Source organism: Calidris pugnax, unplaced genomic scaffold (assembly GCF_001431845.1).
Source record: "Calidris pugnax isolate Ruff unplaced genomic scaffold, ASM143184v1 scaffold103, whole genome shotgun sequence".
Lineage (NCBI taxonomy): Eukaryota > Metazoa > Chordata > Aves > Charadriiformes > Scolopacidae > Calidris > Calidris pugnax.
The window spans coordinates 3749808-3763594 of NW_015090990.1; the positions used below are offsets into that span (position 1 = coordinate 3749808).

Here is a 13787-nt window from a genome sequence, read left to right on the forward strand (position 1 = left end):
TCTGGCTCTCCGCTTTTGTTTGTTAATTGGCAATAAATTAAATTGATTTAAATTCCCTGACGCAAAGCTTTCTTGCCCACCAAGGGAGCAAGCCACAGCTGGAAGGGGGACTGTCACCTTGTCACCCACTACCAATACAGAGCTGGGCTCTCCTTCATCACTAGGCAGGCTGGTTACTGTGGGCCCAGCTGGAGCTCCAGCTGCTGGAAACAGGAGGCTGAGCCCTGTATTTAACCAGAAACAGGTACTCGTGCCTGCTTGCATCCATACGTGTGTGCATCCGTGTGCCTGCGTGCTCAGCAGTGCTCGGTGCCCGCTTACCCACCCTGGAGCCACACACCAAACAGCAGGACCATGGGCTGAGCGTGGAGGAAACATCTCATTAATTCCCTCCACGGAGCCAAGCCAGGTCCCCATGAACATCTGGCTGCCTTGCACCCCATGTGGTGATGGGTTGGAGGTCCTCCAGTCATGCTCTCCTGGGTGGTGCTGCTGGGACTAGGTGGTGGTCCCACCTCCCGTGGTCAGGATTGCTGGCTGCTCCTGGGGCTGGTCACTGCTGTGGGACATATGGCAGAGGGCTGAGCCTGCCTGGGTGCAGAGGTGGTGGTTGTTCCACTTCTGAGCTGGACCCGCTGTGGGGCAGGCAGTGCCTGGCCTCGCAGCATCCTCTCCAGGTCCCAGCAGCGCTGCTGAACCTGCAGGAGAAGGCAGTGTGGGTGCCCAGCTCGTGAACATCCAGGTGGGCTGGACAGGAGCATCCATGAACGCTTCCCCCAGGCTGGTCCACCACATTAGGAAACTCTCCCATTCCCCACTCCATGGCTCTCCTTCCTCACACCTGAATGCCCAGGGCTGCCCAACTGGCCATCGGTTTGGACTGGAGAGGTTGTGGCTCTATCCAGTCCCACAAGATCCATATCTCCACCTTGATGTCCAGCCCTTTCCATGGAGATTCCCTGCCCATGGCAGGGTCCCCACTCTTGCCCTGAGATGTGGGGCAGGGAGCTCAAGCAGAGCCAGTGTGTGCCCCTTACCGCATCGATCCTCCGGATGAGGATGGGCCTGACCTCCAGCTCCAGCAGCCAGTCAGCCTCCAGGATGCTGTGGTGGTACTCCTCTAGCTCCAGGCTCTTCTGCAGCTCCTCAGCCAGGGCAGCCCGGTGCCACCAACTCCTCCTCCGTGGGCTCTGCCGGTGCCGTGCCAGCTCTGTCCCCTCACCCTGCTGCTGCAGGCGCAGGACCTGGATGCGCCGGGCGACGTGATGGACCTGGGCACGCAGGGTGGCCGCCCGCTCCCCACGCTGCAGCAGGGCCAGCAGCTCCTCCTGGCTCTCCCGAAGCCGGGCTTGTAGCACCCTGGGGCTGCTGCCTGCGCCCAAGGACCGTGGTGGGACCAAGAGGTTGGGCAAATCCAGGGGAGAGCCAGGCTGCCGGGGGGTCCTGCTGTGTGGTAGGGGCTGCATGGTGCTGGGAGCCAGCCCTGCTCTGCCCCGCACTGGTGGCTGTTGTGGTGGTGATGGAGATGGTGATGGAGATGGTGGCAGGGAGAGGTTGTACCTGCTGCGGTGGAGATGGACCCACTGTTGGGCAAGCTCCGCCATGGCCAAGCTCTGGTGAAAGACATCAGGCACCAGCCTCAAGACCTTCACAAAGGGCTCCACGCCAGTGAAGCCACGCAGGTCACGCAGGCTCCGGGGGCTGAAGACCCGCTCGCTGAGGGACCCCCCCTGCAGCAGCAGCCCCCAGTTACGCCGGTGGGCGAAGAGCTGTGCGGCCAGGTGTGGGATGGATGCTGGGGAGGACCGCCGGGTGGGGTGGGCAGCCGGTTCCTCGTGCATGTACAAGTACTCACAGAGTGGGACCACCACCCTGGAGTCAAACCTCTCCTTCAGCACGCTCAGGTGCTGCAGGTAAGAGGCCATCCAGTCCACGTAGCTGGCCACATCGGGGCTGGCTGAGCCAGGCCAGTGCTGGGCAAGCTTCTGCAGGTGCTGCCAACTCTCCACCTGCCCCGAGGGGCTCTGTGGCAGCACCAGCAGCAGCACCTGGTACAGGCTGCGCAGGTCGAAGCCCTGCCGGCACCGCTTCACGTGCCCCACAAAGGCGCTGATCTCCCCTTCAAGGGCAGAGTAGAGGGACTCCATGGGTAGCCACAGTGATGGAGAGGAGACCGCTGGGATTGCAGCTCACCCTCACAGTCCTGGACCCTGGATGTGCTGGAGAACACGCTGCACCAGGATGCAACACTCAGGGTGGTGCAGGCAGGGTTGCTGCGGGGCTCTGGTTTGGGTCACACTCATGGTCTCATCCAGCAGACGGTGCTACCAAAGGCTGGCATCCTCCTTCGAAGGATGGGACACCTGGCCAGCTCAGATCAGTTGGTCCTGGTTGGTCTGCTGGAGAAAGGAAGACCCATGGGTTGGAAGGAGGGCAACAGAGGTGGGCTGGGGCAGGAGGAGTGAGGGAGCTGCATGGGGTGAGCTCAGAGGGGCACCCCCACTTTTGCTGGACCAGGGAAGGAAAAGGCTGCTGGGTGCTGCTGTGCCAGAAGCACATTGGATTGCAAAAAAAGTGGGGGGAGAAGAGTGTAGAGGCAGCCCCAGGGGATGCTGCAGGTGGGGGGACAACAGCCTTCCCCAGCTGCCCAGGGGATTCTCTGGGATGGGGCAAGTGTCCTCCTGCTCCCTGGAAGGGGACTGTGTCATGCCAGACCAGGGCTGCGCTCTGACTAGCAGTTTCTCCCATCTCTTCGCTGTTTGAGAAGAGGTTTATCTTTACAAAAGTAACCAGCCACGCTTGCCTATCTGCAGAACTAAAAATAGGAGCTCTGTTCCCAAAACTACCAACTGTATTATTTTAAACCATTGTGTGTTGAGGCAAACTATTTGGGTTTCTGTTTCTGCCACCGGGGTTCAAGTACACTCAAGCTATCTTCTCCAGCTATTTTTATTCCCTGCAGCCAGGAGGGGGCTGGCACATCTCTGTTGTGAGATACCACTGGCACACATGGCTGTGTGGCTGGGAAGTTAAGGAAACTGCTGGCTAAGGTCATTCCCATGACAAAACTGGGGATCAGGGCCACCCACAAAATTTCCTCTTTCCCCTCTATACCTGGAAGTCCTTGCTTGGGCTTTCGTGTCTGCTTTTCAGGCACTCAAATTTCATTAAAATAAATTAAAAACTCATTTTTTCCTCTTCTTGATAAGGAGGGGATTTGGAAGCCCTGCATCCTGGGGTCGGGGGCAGGAGATAAAAATGGCAGGAGGTGGCAGCACGGTGGGATCCTCCAGTGCGGGCTGGAGAGGGCACGAGCGGCTTCGGTTGCACTCACCTGCCCCAGTAAGTGTCTGTAACTGGGTTTGCTTACACCAGTTTGGGGTGGGGAGAGCAGAACTGATGCTGAGGGGGATGATGCCTGCGCATGAAGTAGCAGAGACCAGACAAAGATCAGCCCCAGTTCATGGGATCCCAGCTCGCTGCTGTAGATGCTGAGAACTACCAGTGAGTGCTGCCGAGCACTGGTAACCAGCACATCCCTGCCGTGGTGGCAGCCCCACACTTGCTGCCCCCGTCTACCCTCCTCCACCTCCCCTCCACATTGAAAGAAGGGACTCACCAGCCCCAGGAGAAGCACCGGGGAGAGGAGAAAGGGCTGAGCTGTGCCCTGCTGCCTGCCAGGAGAGGAACCTGCACTCCTCGGGCACGGACACAAACCTTCCTCCCCATGGGAACGGCAGGTTTGGACGCGTCCCTCACATCAGAGCCAGCCTTTCCCGGAGCTGGTTGCCGGCCCCGTGGCCATTGCCTTGGAGCTACAGGGAGAGATGCAGCTTCCTCCAGCCCCTCTGCCTCACACAGGTCTTTGCAAAGGACACTTCTCTCGCAGGGATGCCTGAATCCTGGGCACAGGCTTGGATAGCACTTTTGCTCAATACAAGTGAGTACAACTACGCACGGCCCTGAATTTGTCCCAAAGGCTTGTCTGGCCTTGGCAAGAGGGAGGCTCCATAGCCTTTGGTGGCTCTCTGCCTGGCTGCTGACTTGTGCCCCTGTCCTGTCCTTCCCAGCATATTGTCCTTCCAGGGCTCTTCAACCCTCCCACTCCCAGAGGTGCCTGTGCTGGGGCTGCTCCCCAAAGGGACTCTTAGAAGTAAGTGGTCTCTCAAGGGAGTGAGAATGGGAACAAGCCCTCTGTTAGAAACCTCTGATGGGGACAGCATCGCTGGAAGCAGGGGTCTGACCCTGACAGTTCCCCTTCCACCTCCACCTGGCTGCCCATGGGAGTAGGAGCCTTGACCATGATGTTTCCACCCGCTCAAGCAAGCAAGTCCTGCTGTGGGAGAGCTGGCTGGGGCAGTGTGCTCCTGCCTGGTGCCAGGACTCCACGGGGAGGGAGCCAGGGGCCCCAGGCTGGGAACTCTTCACTAGGGACACCACTGGGACACTTGTCCTGTGCCTGTACAGGGTCCCCCCATCCGGGTGCACATTTTTGGCTGGGCTGCACCAGCCCACAAGCCACTGTGTCTCACTGTGCAGAGGTGGTTCACGTGAGCTCCCCTGCAGAGAGGGGCAAAGCTGCTGTAAGTTTGGGGTGGGAAGGCTCAGGCTGAGCTCTGAAATGGGGCTCCTGAAGCTTTTCCCTGCAGGGAGCAGTAGCGAGATGGTCTGGCACCCATGGGTGTCCCTGTGTCCCTTGGAGGGGGGACCACACAGGAGCTGGAGGAAGGTGAAGCACTGAGCACCAGCGCTGCACGGCGTCCCCCATCGCTCCTGGGCCACGGGCTGCCAGATGTGACCTTGCTGCAGCACAGACAGGTGACTCCCCTCTGTAGGCTTCTGCAGAGAGGGGGGAACCTTGCGGTCCCTGCTGTGGGAACCCAGCTGCATAACTGCCTTCATCTGTCACCCCAGTGTCCCTGGAGCATGTCTCCCCCTCCAGTACACAGGGTGCAGCAACGTCACCCGGGATGGGAGAAGCTGGGCAGCGGCTGTCTCCTGCTGTGACAGGCTCTTGTCCCCAGCAAGGACAGATGGCCAGCAGCTGGGGCTGGTTCCAGGTGCTCTGAACTGGGGCTGCACTCACTTTTCAGCTCGGAAATGGGCCTCCAAACCGGGCGCTCTGGCTGACAAGGAGGTGTTAGCACAGCCTCGTCTCCTCCCTGGGCTTGCTGACCCAGCAGCCCAGCGTTGCAGGCTGCCACCTGGGGGACTTATTTCACTGAATTTCACTGAATTTTTGGAGTTGGAAGAGACCATAGAGATTATCAAGTCCAACGCCCCCGCCAAAGCAGGATTGCCTAGAGGTCGTCAGAGCATGTTACTCAGGACTGCATCCAGGCGGGTCTTGAAAATCTCCAAAGAAGGGGACTCCACAACTCCCCTGGGCAGCCTGTTCCAGGGCTCTGGCACCCTCACTGTGAAGAAGTTTTTCCTCATATTTGAGTGGAACCTCTTATGTTCCAACTTGTGCCCGTTGCCCCTCGTCCTCTCACTGGGAACCACTGCAGAGTCTGGCTCCCTCCTCCTTCAACCCACCCTTGAGATACTTGTAAGCATTAATAAGGTCTCCTCTCAGCCTTCTCTTCTCCAGACTAAAGAGTCCCAGCTCTCTCAGTCTTTCTTCATAAGGGAGATGCTCCAATCCTTGAATCATCTTTAAGGGATACAGATATACCAAAACAGGGCAGAGAAAGGCATCGTTTTGGCTGCAGGTGCACAGTGAGGAGAAGAGCTCTCTCCTTTAGCATAGAAATGATTTGGCAGGCTGAGGCTGCCCAGGCGAGATCAGGAAGAGGAAATGTACCGAGCTCCAGCTCCCAGCACCCGTCAGCAGCCATTGGCCATGGCCAGGGCTAGTGACACGACACCATTTAACCTCCTCGCTTGCTTGCCTGGGTTTATCATGCCGGCAGAGACAAAGACAGAGAGCTGGTGAAACAGCCCAAGCCCGGGCAGCGAGCACACCGCAGCTGGCTGACACACTTTCTGCAGCATGAATCCCGCAGCCGTGGTGCCTGCGAGCAAAGCCCTGCTTCATACACCCCGTGAAGCAGAAGCCGTGAGGCTGTTTGTAACACAGCCCCATCTGTGACCTCCACAGCGTCGCGCCGTTAATAGCAAGGGTGGGTCTGGGTCAAACAAAAGCAGGGCAGGCTTAATAGGAGAGGAAATTAGGTGGATGTGCTTGGCTGGCCTCATCCCCGCGTGTTCCTACTGTAATTATAGCCCCGTGCAGCTCGGCTCTCTTATTCAGCCATCTCGCCGCCAGGACCACATTTCTCATGACCGAGGTGTTAAAGCCACACGTGGACACTTTTTGGCCCCAGGCAAACCTGCAGCAGCACGAAGGGAGCCGTGGCAGGGAATCTCAGCTCGTCACTGCCGAGAGATGTACGTGTGGCCCGGGATGTGACCAGGAAGGGAGGGAAGGGCTGGGCTGGGGGAACAAGTCCGGGTTCCCTATCTGCAGAGAAAGCTGGAGATATCTGACTATGGGTTTGGTCTGTCCAGCACTGCCAAGTGCGTATGGGGACAGGAGAAAGTCACAGCTAGTGCTGACCCCAGCGGTTCGGCTCCGGAAGATGCTTCAGAGGCCACGGGGTGTCATAAAGTGGCAGTGGGGTGGACCTTCCCCATGGCTGCCCTCTGGGCCCATCTGCTTCAGCTCTGTGTTCTTGCGCTCTGTCTGAAAATGAAGAAGACATCCTGTTTTCCTGACTTGCGGAGAAAGGGCAGCCCTGGAGGGCATTCCTCTGCTTGGCCGGGATAAAAATGTTTCCCCGCTGTGGTCAGATCAAGCAGGGGTGCAGCCGCCCTTGGCCTGGGCTCTGCAGCCTGCGGAGGCAAGACAGGCGCCCTGCTGGTGGTGGCTGAAGCGAGACAAGAACCAGGAGGGTGCCCAGGACAGATAAACAGCCCCCTGCCCCACGTTGTCCCCCTTTGCCAGGAGGACTCCCCCTCACGCTGCGGCTCTCTGGGGGAGCAGGTGCCGCAGTGCGTGGTGTGACTCTGTGAAAGCCTCTCCAGGCAGCTTTAATCACATTCCTCTGGAGCAGGGACACATCTGGTACAAACATGATCCAGTCCCCAAGGAGGCTGGGCTAATTCCTGCTGCAGAGCCCCAGAGCAGCCCCAGGCAGTGACAGCTTCAGCGTAGCTTTGATCATCACCATCCTCACCTAGCGGGGACAGGGCTGGCTTGCGAGCAGCAGGGCAGGAGGGGAGGTCCACAGCTTCACGCTGAGTTGGGGCAGTCCGAGCCTGACCTGGCCTTGCCGGACCCTGCCCTGGTCTGAGCTGTGGACAGGAACTGCCCTTTTTTAAGGCCAAATTCAAGCAATTGTGAAACTGAAGTGGGAAGGGGGGCAGAGCTGTGGGGACAGCGCGTGCCCTGCTGTGTGTCCCCTTCCCCTCGCACACGTGCACCCTGTGGCAGGAGAGCGCCTGGGTGTCTGGTGCTCTGCCAGGGGCAGGCCACTCTTGCAAAAGGACACGCTTGATTTTTGGTCAGTGCTGCTCAATAGCTCTCCCCCTTTTTGAGAACCCTCTCCTGGCTGCCCTGTGCTTTGGGCAAAGGTGAGATTTGGTGGCCCTGGCAAAGCAGCAGGGCCTGCCAGCAGGGGTTACAATGGTGGCAATGCACAGCAGAGCTTGGGTGCCCTCCTCCTGCATCCATGCCTCCCTGTGCCCCCCATCTGTGCCTGAGGTATCCTGCCTCGACTGCCAGCTCTCCCGAGTGAGATCATCCCGGGGATGATGGTGGAGGAAATCAGTTCCCCACCCTGTGATCACAGCTCCAACGAGCTACTGGGGAGGTGGCACCCGCGGCCGAGCTGTCACAGCTCGTTCCCTTCAGGTGATGGGAGAGCGAGCCTGGCAGATGCTCACCACCCGCAGCGGGGGCACGTTGGCCTGCCCACCTCCCAGCCGTGTGCCAGACCCGTGGCAGAGGAGGAAATCAGGATATTGTCTGGTGTCCAGGAGGAATTCCTGCCTCGGCTTGTTCCTGCCAGTCCTCCGCCGACCTTCCCTCGGTGTGGAAAGCCCAGCAGGAAGCTGACTCACTGTCTGCTGCCGCCACGGCTGGGTGCGGGGCTCTGCTGCCTGCAGCACCAGAGGGCTGCTCCTTTCACAGAAGCAGGAATAGCTCATCGCCAGACCCCCCCACCACCAGCACCCGCCTGCCCTGGTGTTCCTCTGCCAGATCCCAGCTCTCTGCCTACAGGCAGAGGAGGACAGCCACGGCACCCCGGTTCCTGTGCCATCTGCAGCTGGGCTGGTAGGAGGGCTGGGAGCTTGCCGGGTTGCCGGCATCGCTGCCGAAGATGCGAGTGGTACTGCTGTGCCAGGCTGAGGGCAGGAGGCAGCCCCGAGTTGGGGAGGGGGGCTGATGGGCTGGAGAGGGGTCTCAGACTTGTTCTGGGCGGTGGGGTCCATTCCAGCCCTCATTGTCTGCTTTGAGTTCATCACATGGCTGATGTGGCAGCCAGCCCTGGAGCTGCTGGGATGCAGAGGTGAGGTGCCAGACACATGGTGGTGGCAGCATCCAGGCGGGCAGTGGTGGCAAGTCAGAACTTGCCTGCTTATCAAAGCTCTGCAAAGAAGCAGATCACGGTAGCCACCCCTTCCCAACAAGCAGCACCTAAAAACATTTAGGAGACAGTTCAGACATCCTCAGTTCCAGGTGGGCTGCATGAATGCAGGACTAATGATTTAATCCTGTAACAGAAAGGAGCAAATATCCAACATAAGTTTTTTATCAAGATTCTAGCCACTTTTCCTACCAGGCAGATGGAGCACAGGGCTGTCAGCATCAGTCCCTGCTGCTGCATTTTGGGAATCCAATGTTTATTGCCTGGGCAGTTTGGAAAGCTACTTTGTTCTGAGGACTGGGTCAAGCCACCTTCTTCTTCCATCCTAGAACGTGTTGCTTGACGGTTGTGTTAATACTAAAAAAACTTGTCTTTTGAACAACTAGTTGGTTCCTTGCCTCACCCTGGGCTTTCCAAACCCCATTAGCCCCTTGGCTCAGATCTGCAGGGATATCTGCGAGGCTGGAACAGCGACTGCTCCCTTCCAGCCCAGAAACACAGGGGCTGCACTGGCTGTCACCGTGATAAAAACTGCAGCAGTTACTGCCTTAGAATTGTTTTCCACAGTGCATGTGGAAACACAACCTTGCAGCACTCTCTGGGAGCTGAAGAACAGGAAAGGGAAAGGGGGCTCACAAGGACCCCGTCCTGGGAAGCAAAGGTAAGGCTTATGATGTGTGCTTTTGGGTTGCTTGGTGTGTTCACTGGGACTAGGTGTGCTGCTCGTTTGCCACTTCGTTGTCAGGTCTCCCTTGACGTGCAGCTGTGAGGGTCATTGCCCTTGATGGGCAGCCCAGTCCTGGATGACAGGAACCATGGCCAAAGTTCTCCACTGGAGAAGTCTGGGAGGGGACATTTGGTGCTGGAGATACCTACTGGTAGAGACCCTTGGCAGGTGGACAGAAGAGGTAAAGGAGATGTATGCTCCCCCTCAACTTTCCCGTGGCTGTGAGGAGCTCCTTAACCCCTCTGATGACCACCCAAAAGGTTGAAGCTGGGCAGCCAAAATGGTCTGCAGAGGCAGCAATAGCAGAGGAGGAACTGTCCTCCCGCTGGGAGAAGGCTGGCCGCAGCAGAAACAGCCCGATGACAAATGTGGAGCTGCAAAGAGGACTTTCAAGGACACATCACTGTTGAGTTGATCTAATCCCCTTCATTAACAGGGTAATTGGCCTTGTGGATAGAAGTATTAGATGGGAGATAAGGACTGTTAGGCTTCTGGCGCCGTCTTGCTTGATGTTTTCATAAGACAGGGAAAGTGGTGTAGATTAAGCTAATCCAGCACGAGTACAAAAGAGGTTGGACAGTCATGCTCAGGATAGCTCTCAGTGACTTGATATCAAAATGGAAGGACACACGACAGTGACACATATTAGGAAACCTTACAAAAAGGTCCAGATAGTGAAGGTGGAAGAGGCTGGTGGGGTGGCTGTCACAGGCATCTGTTGCAGTGGCCTAGGTGTGACTCTGTCTTGTGGCAGAGATTGGACAAGACACTGCTACCTCCCTCAAGAGCCCTGTGTCTTCTAAATAGTTCAAAAAGCACCTTATCCAACAAAAAAATCTCAATCCTCAAAACTTCCTCCCTCTCATTGTTTGGTCTCCTTTCTTTCAGAATAAGGAAACTACATCTTCCTACTGCAAGAAACACCCCCCATAGCCCAGGTACTCAGGGACTGTCATCTGGCCACACTTTTTTGCCAAACTTCACCCAGCCTGTTGCTCTACGCTACCTGTTCCGGATTGGAGAGATCCAACTTTGGAGTGCTGTCAGGGTTCCTGTTAACGCTCTCCGTCACGGTATCACACTCTGCTGACCCGCTGAAGGGACCCCGAACCCCAAAACCTCTGCTCTTCCAGAAGACATCAGTGGTCCTTCCAAACCCCGCTCCCGGCTGCTGTGGCTGTGCACCGAGGCGGTCCCCTCTCCCCGTTGCGTGTCCCCGGGTGGCACTGCCCACCCGGGCTCAGCCGGCGCCTCCCGCATCCCAAACCCTTTCCAGCATCTCCCCCCCTCCCAGCCCCGAGATGCTGGCTCCTCCCCAGCCACCCTCACCACCTCCCCGGCTCCTCAGTGCCCAAGCCCCGCCGCACTCCCGCTCCCCACACCGCCTCCACGGCCCGGACACACCGGAAACGGAAGTGCCCGACGACGGCCCCGCCCGCCTCCTTCTGCCGTACAACATGGCGGCCCCCTGCGCCCCGCCACCGCTCGACGTTTCCGCCGCCCGCCCGGTGCCCGGCGGCCTCAGACCGGGCGCGGAGGAGAGTTCTGGAGAGCGAGAAGCCGCCGCTCTCGGTCTGATCCCGCTCCTCCTCACGGCGGGGGGGGGGAAGGGGGGGGGGGGCAGGCGGCGGCTGGTCCCTGCCTGGGGGAGGTGGGGGAAGACGCCGGGCGGCAGGGTCAGGTCCCGGGGTGGGATGAGCATCGGGGTGCCGTGCCCAAGCTCTGGGCCGCCGGGTGCTGCCCCGGGAGCGGCGGGAGGGATGCTGAGCGCCCCGCGGGGCTCGCCGCGGCCCCGCAGCCCCCTCCCCGGGGCAGGGTCCCGCTTGCACTTTTCCTGAGAGGCGGCGGGGCTTGTCCTCCCCGAGCGGTCCCCAGGCCCAGCGCGGCACCGGGCAGCCCTTAGGAGGAGCTGAACGGGTTACCGGAGCCCCGGTGATGCGCGGTGCCAGCCATACAGGCGGAGGGCTGCTTGCGGGAGGAGAAGGATTTGTCGCATGATAGTCATGGCTGCCCAGAGACGGCTCTCATGCTGCTTTAATCCCTTGGAGCGATTTAAGGGTCCGGAGCCTGCTCCTGCCTGCGTGTGCATGCCACAGCTCGGCTCGCCGCACGGGGCACCGGGCCAGAGCCCCGCCGGGGAGGAACCGGGAAGTGTGTGTGGAACGGGAGGGAGCGTCAGCCCCAGTCCGCTGCCTCCTCCGTGCCTCTGCCCAGTCAAAAGTGATGTGCAGCCTTAATGCACGTGGGCCGGTTCCGTGCACACCCCGCATCCCCCCCAAAATTCTTTCTCCCTCTTTCTTCGTTGAGCACACACAGGTTTCAGCCCAGTCTGATGCTGCCTTTGGTTGTGAGGGGCAGGTGGGTGCAAGGCTGGGGCAGCCCTTGCTGACCCCATGGGTGACAGCCCCATGGCACTGGCAGCGGGCATGGCAGGCACTGTGAGGTGGCGAGGCCATCCTGAGGTCTGCAGCTGAGCCCTGAAAGCCTCCCATTTGGGGGCAGGGGCATCACACATCCCCCCTTCTCCAACTCCCAGTTGGTTTCCAGGCCATTAAACCCAGTGTCTGGCCCTTGCCATGTCCTGGGTGCGGCGGGGGAACTGACAGCCCCCTGGGAGCAGCCCCTGGTGTCGGTGGGCTGGAGCAGCTGATGGGCTCGGGCCTGCCCCCTCCCCAGTGAAGCACTTTCTTTATCAGAACAGATGTTTTCCCAGATCTGGCCGCAGCGAGGAAGGAGTGGCTGCCCCCGGGGGCTGTGCTGCTGGGGCTGCCCCACAGGCAATGCACAGCACATCACCCAGGCTCCTTCCAGCCATTAACTGATTAACCTGCTGCTCCTGAAAGCCTGGGCCGCCTGTATCTAATCAGATGGAGGCCAGGGTTTCCCAAAGGGCCATTTCACCAGAGCCTGTGTGCCCACCCCTCTGTCACGAGGAAACTCCTGGCCTCTTGCAACAGGAGTAGCCACGGAGGAGCCTGAAGCGCCTGATGGGAATGGGAGGCTGGAGAGGGGATGCCCAGAGGTGTGTGTCTCATCAAGTAGCACCCAGCGGAAAGCTGCCTGCTTTGTCCAGCTCCACTTGTCCAGGCATGATTCTGCTCTCATCTGGAGAAGCAGGGATTTCCAGGGAAGGCCTGAGGGGCAGCCCTGAAGCCAGGGACTCTCTAGGAGTCTTACATCTCTTGTAAATCACAGGTTTAAAACCTAGTGAAGCGAGGTGGCCAAGGCTGGAGAGCTGGGGAAAGCATGCGTGGGAAAGCATCAAGCTTTGCTTTGCAGGAAAGGCAGTAGGGGCGGGAGGGGGGGGGACGTGGCTTCGCTGGAGCGGGAATGTTTGGCATTTGCTGCACCCCAGACACTTTTCCTCCTTCTCCATGGGGGGTTCTTGGTGGGAGGGCAATGCCTGAGCAGAAGGGAGTTGCTCCACCTCTTTCTGCTGCAGCAGAAGCCAAGTTTGTCCCAGGGGATACATGTCTTCCCTTACAATGAATAGCCTAAACCCCAGTGTGTTGTTGGTCTTGCCTTAGCAGGCTCCCATGCTGTGCGTGCAGCATTTAGATACTACGCTCAGCAATGTGATCAGTGTCTGGGGCTAGGTGGGGATGCCATGGATCTTCCCAGCTTCCCTGGTTTCTCCCTCAGCACGCCAGAGACCAAAGGAGTTCCTATTCTTTGAAGTTTATCTATGATAAGTGGCTTAGTGATGGATTCAACCTACTTATCGTCCTGGCTCTGCCAAGGTGGGAATGGTTTTGGCCGGTTGTGTCAGCTTGACACTGCTGAAGGGCTTCCTGTGTGTTGTGCCTGTGTCCTCTGACTGCTGACCCCAGGGACGGAGAGCTGGCGGGTTGTGTGCTGCCACTGCTCTCCCCCTGCAGGGTCCCAAGCAGAGCAGATTAGAAATCCTTCATCCTCAGCAAGCGGTACAGCACAAGGGTGTGTGTCTCTGCCATCTGAGGTCGGTGTGTGGCACGGCTCAGAGATGTGACGGATGACACCTTTGCTCCAGCCAGGCACGAGCAGAGGAGCTGAGATGGTGTGTGTGTTCCACCGTCTCCTTTCTTGGCTGCTGCGTTGAGTCCTGTGCCCAGACAGGGAGGAGGGGCCCTGGAGGCCAGGGCTGTGGCACTGTGACGGTGACGGATGATAGTTTCCCTGCGTCTGGAGTGTGGGCAGGATGTGGGGTGACACAGAGGATGTGACTCGCTCGCCAGCTCTCCCCTAGGAGCAGGAATGTCGTGGCCAGGGTTAAAGGAGACACTTCTCCCATCCCACCCCATCCCTCTCTGCCCTCCAGTTAGAGTGACCAGCCGGCACGGCCCCATGGTCAGCCTGTACTGGGCAGCAGCATCCAGTGGTGTCACAGATGCTGTTCTCCTTCTGCTTGTGTGCTACTGGCCTAGGAATGCCAGCATTTTAAGCGTTAAACAGTTTTTCTCATTTCTCTTTTGTTGAAGTGCAAGGCT

General features: G+C 58.8%; 1 protein-coding gene across 1 annotated transcript in view; it reads left to right on the top strand.

The window, feature by feature from the left end:
• The first annotated feature begins 10622 nt into the window (after positions 1–10622).
• LOC106895045 (unconventional myosin-X-like) overlaps positions 10623–13787 on the top strand; it is a 98196-nt gene continuing 95031 nt past the window's right edge. Inside the window, exon 1 of the mRNA XM_014954129.1 lies at positions 10623–10893. Coding sequence (XP_014809615.1) covers positions 10623–10893 — 271 coding nt within the window. The remainder of the gene's footprint in view (positions 10894–13787) is intronic.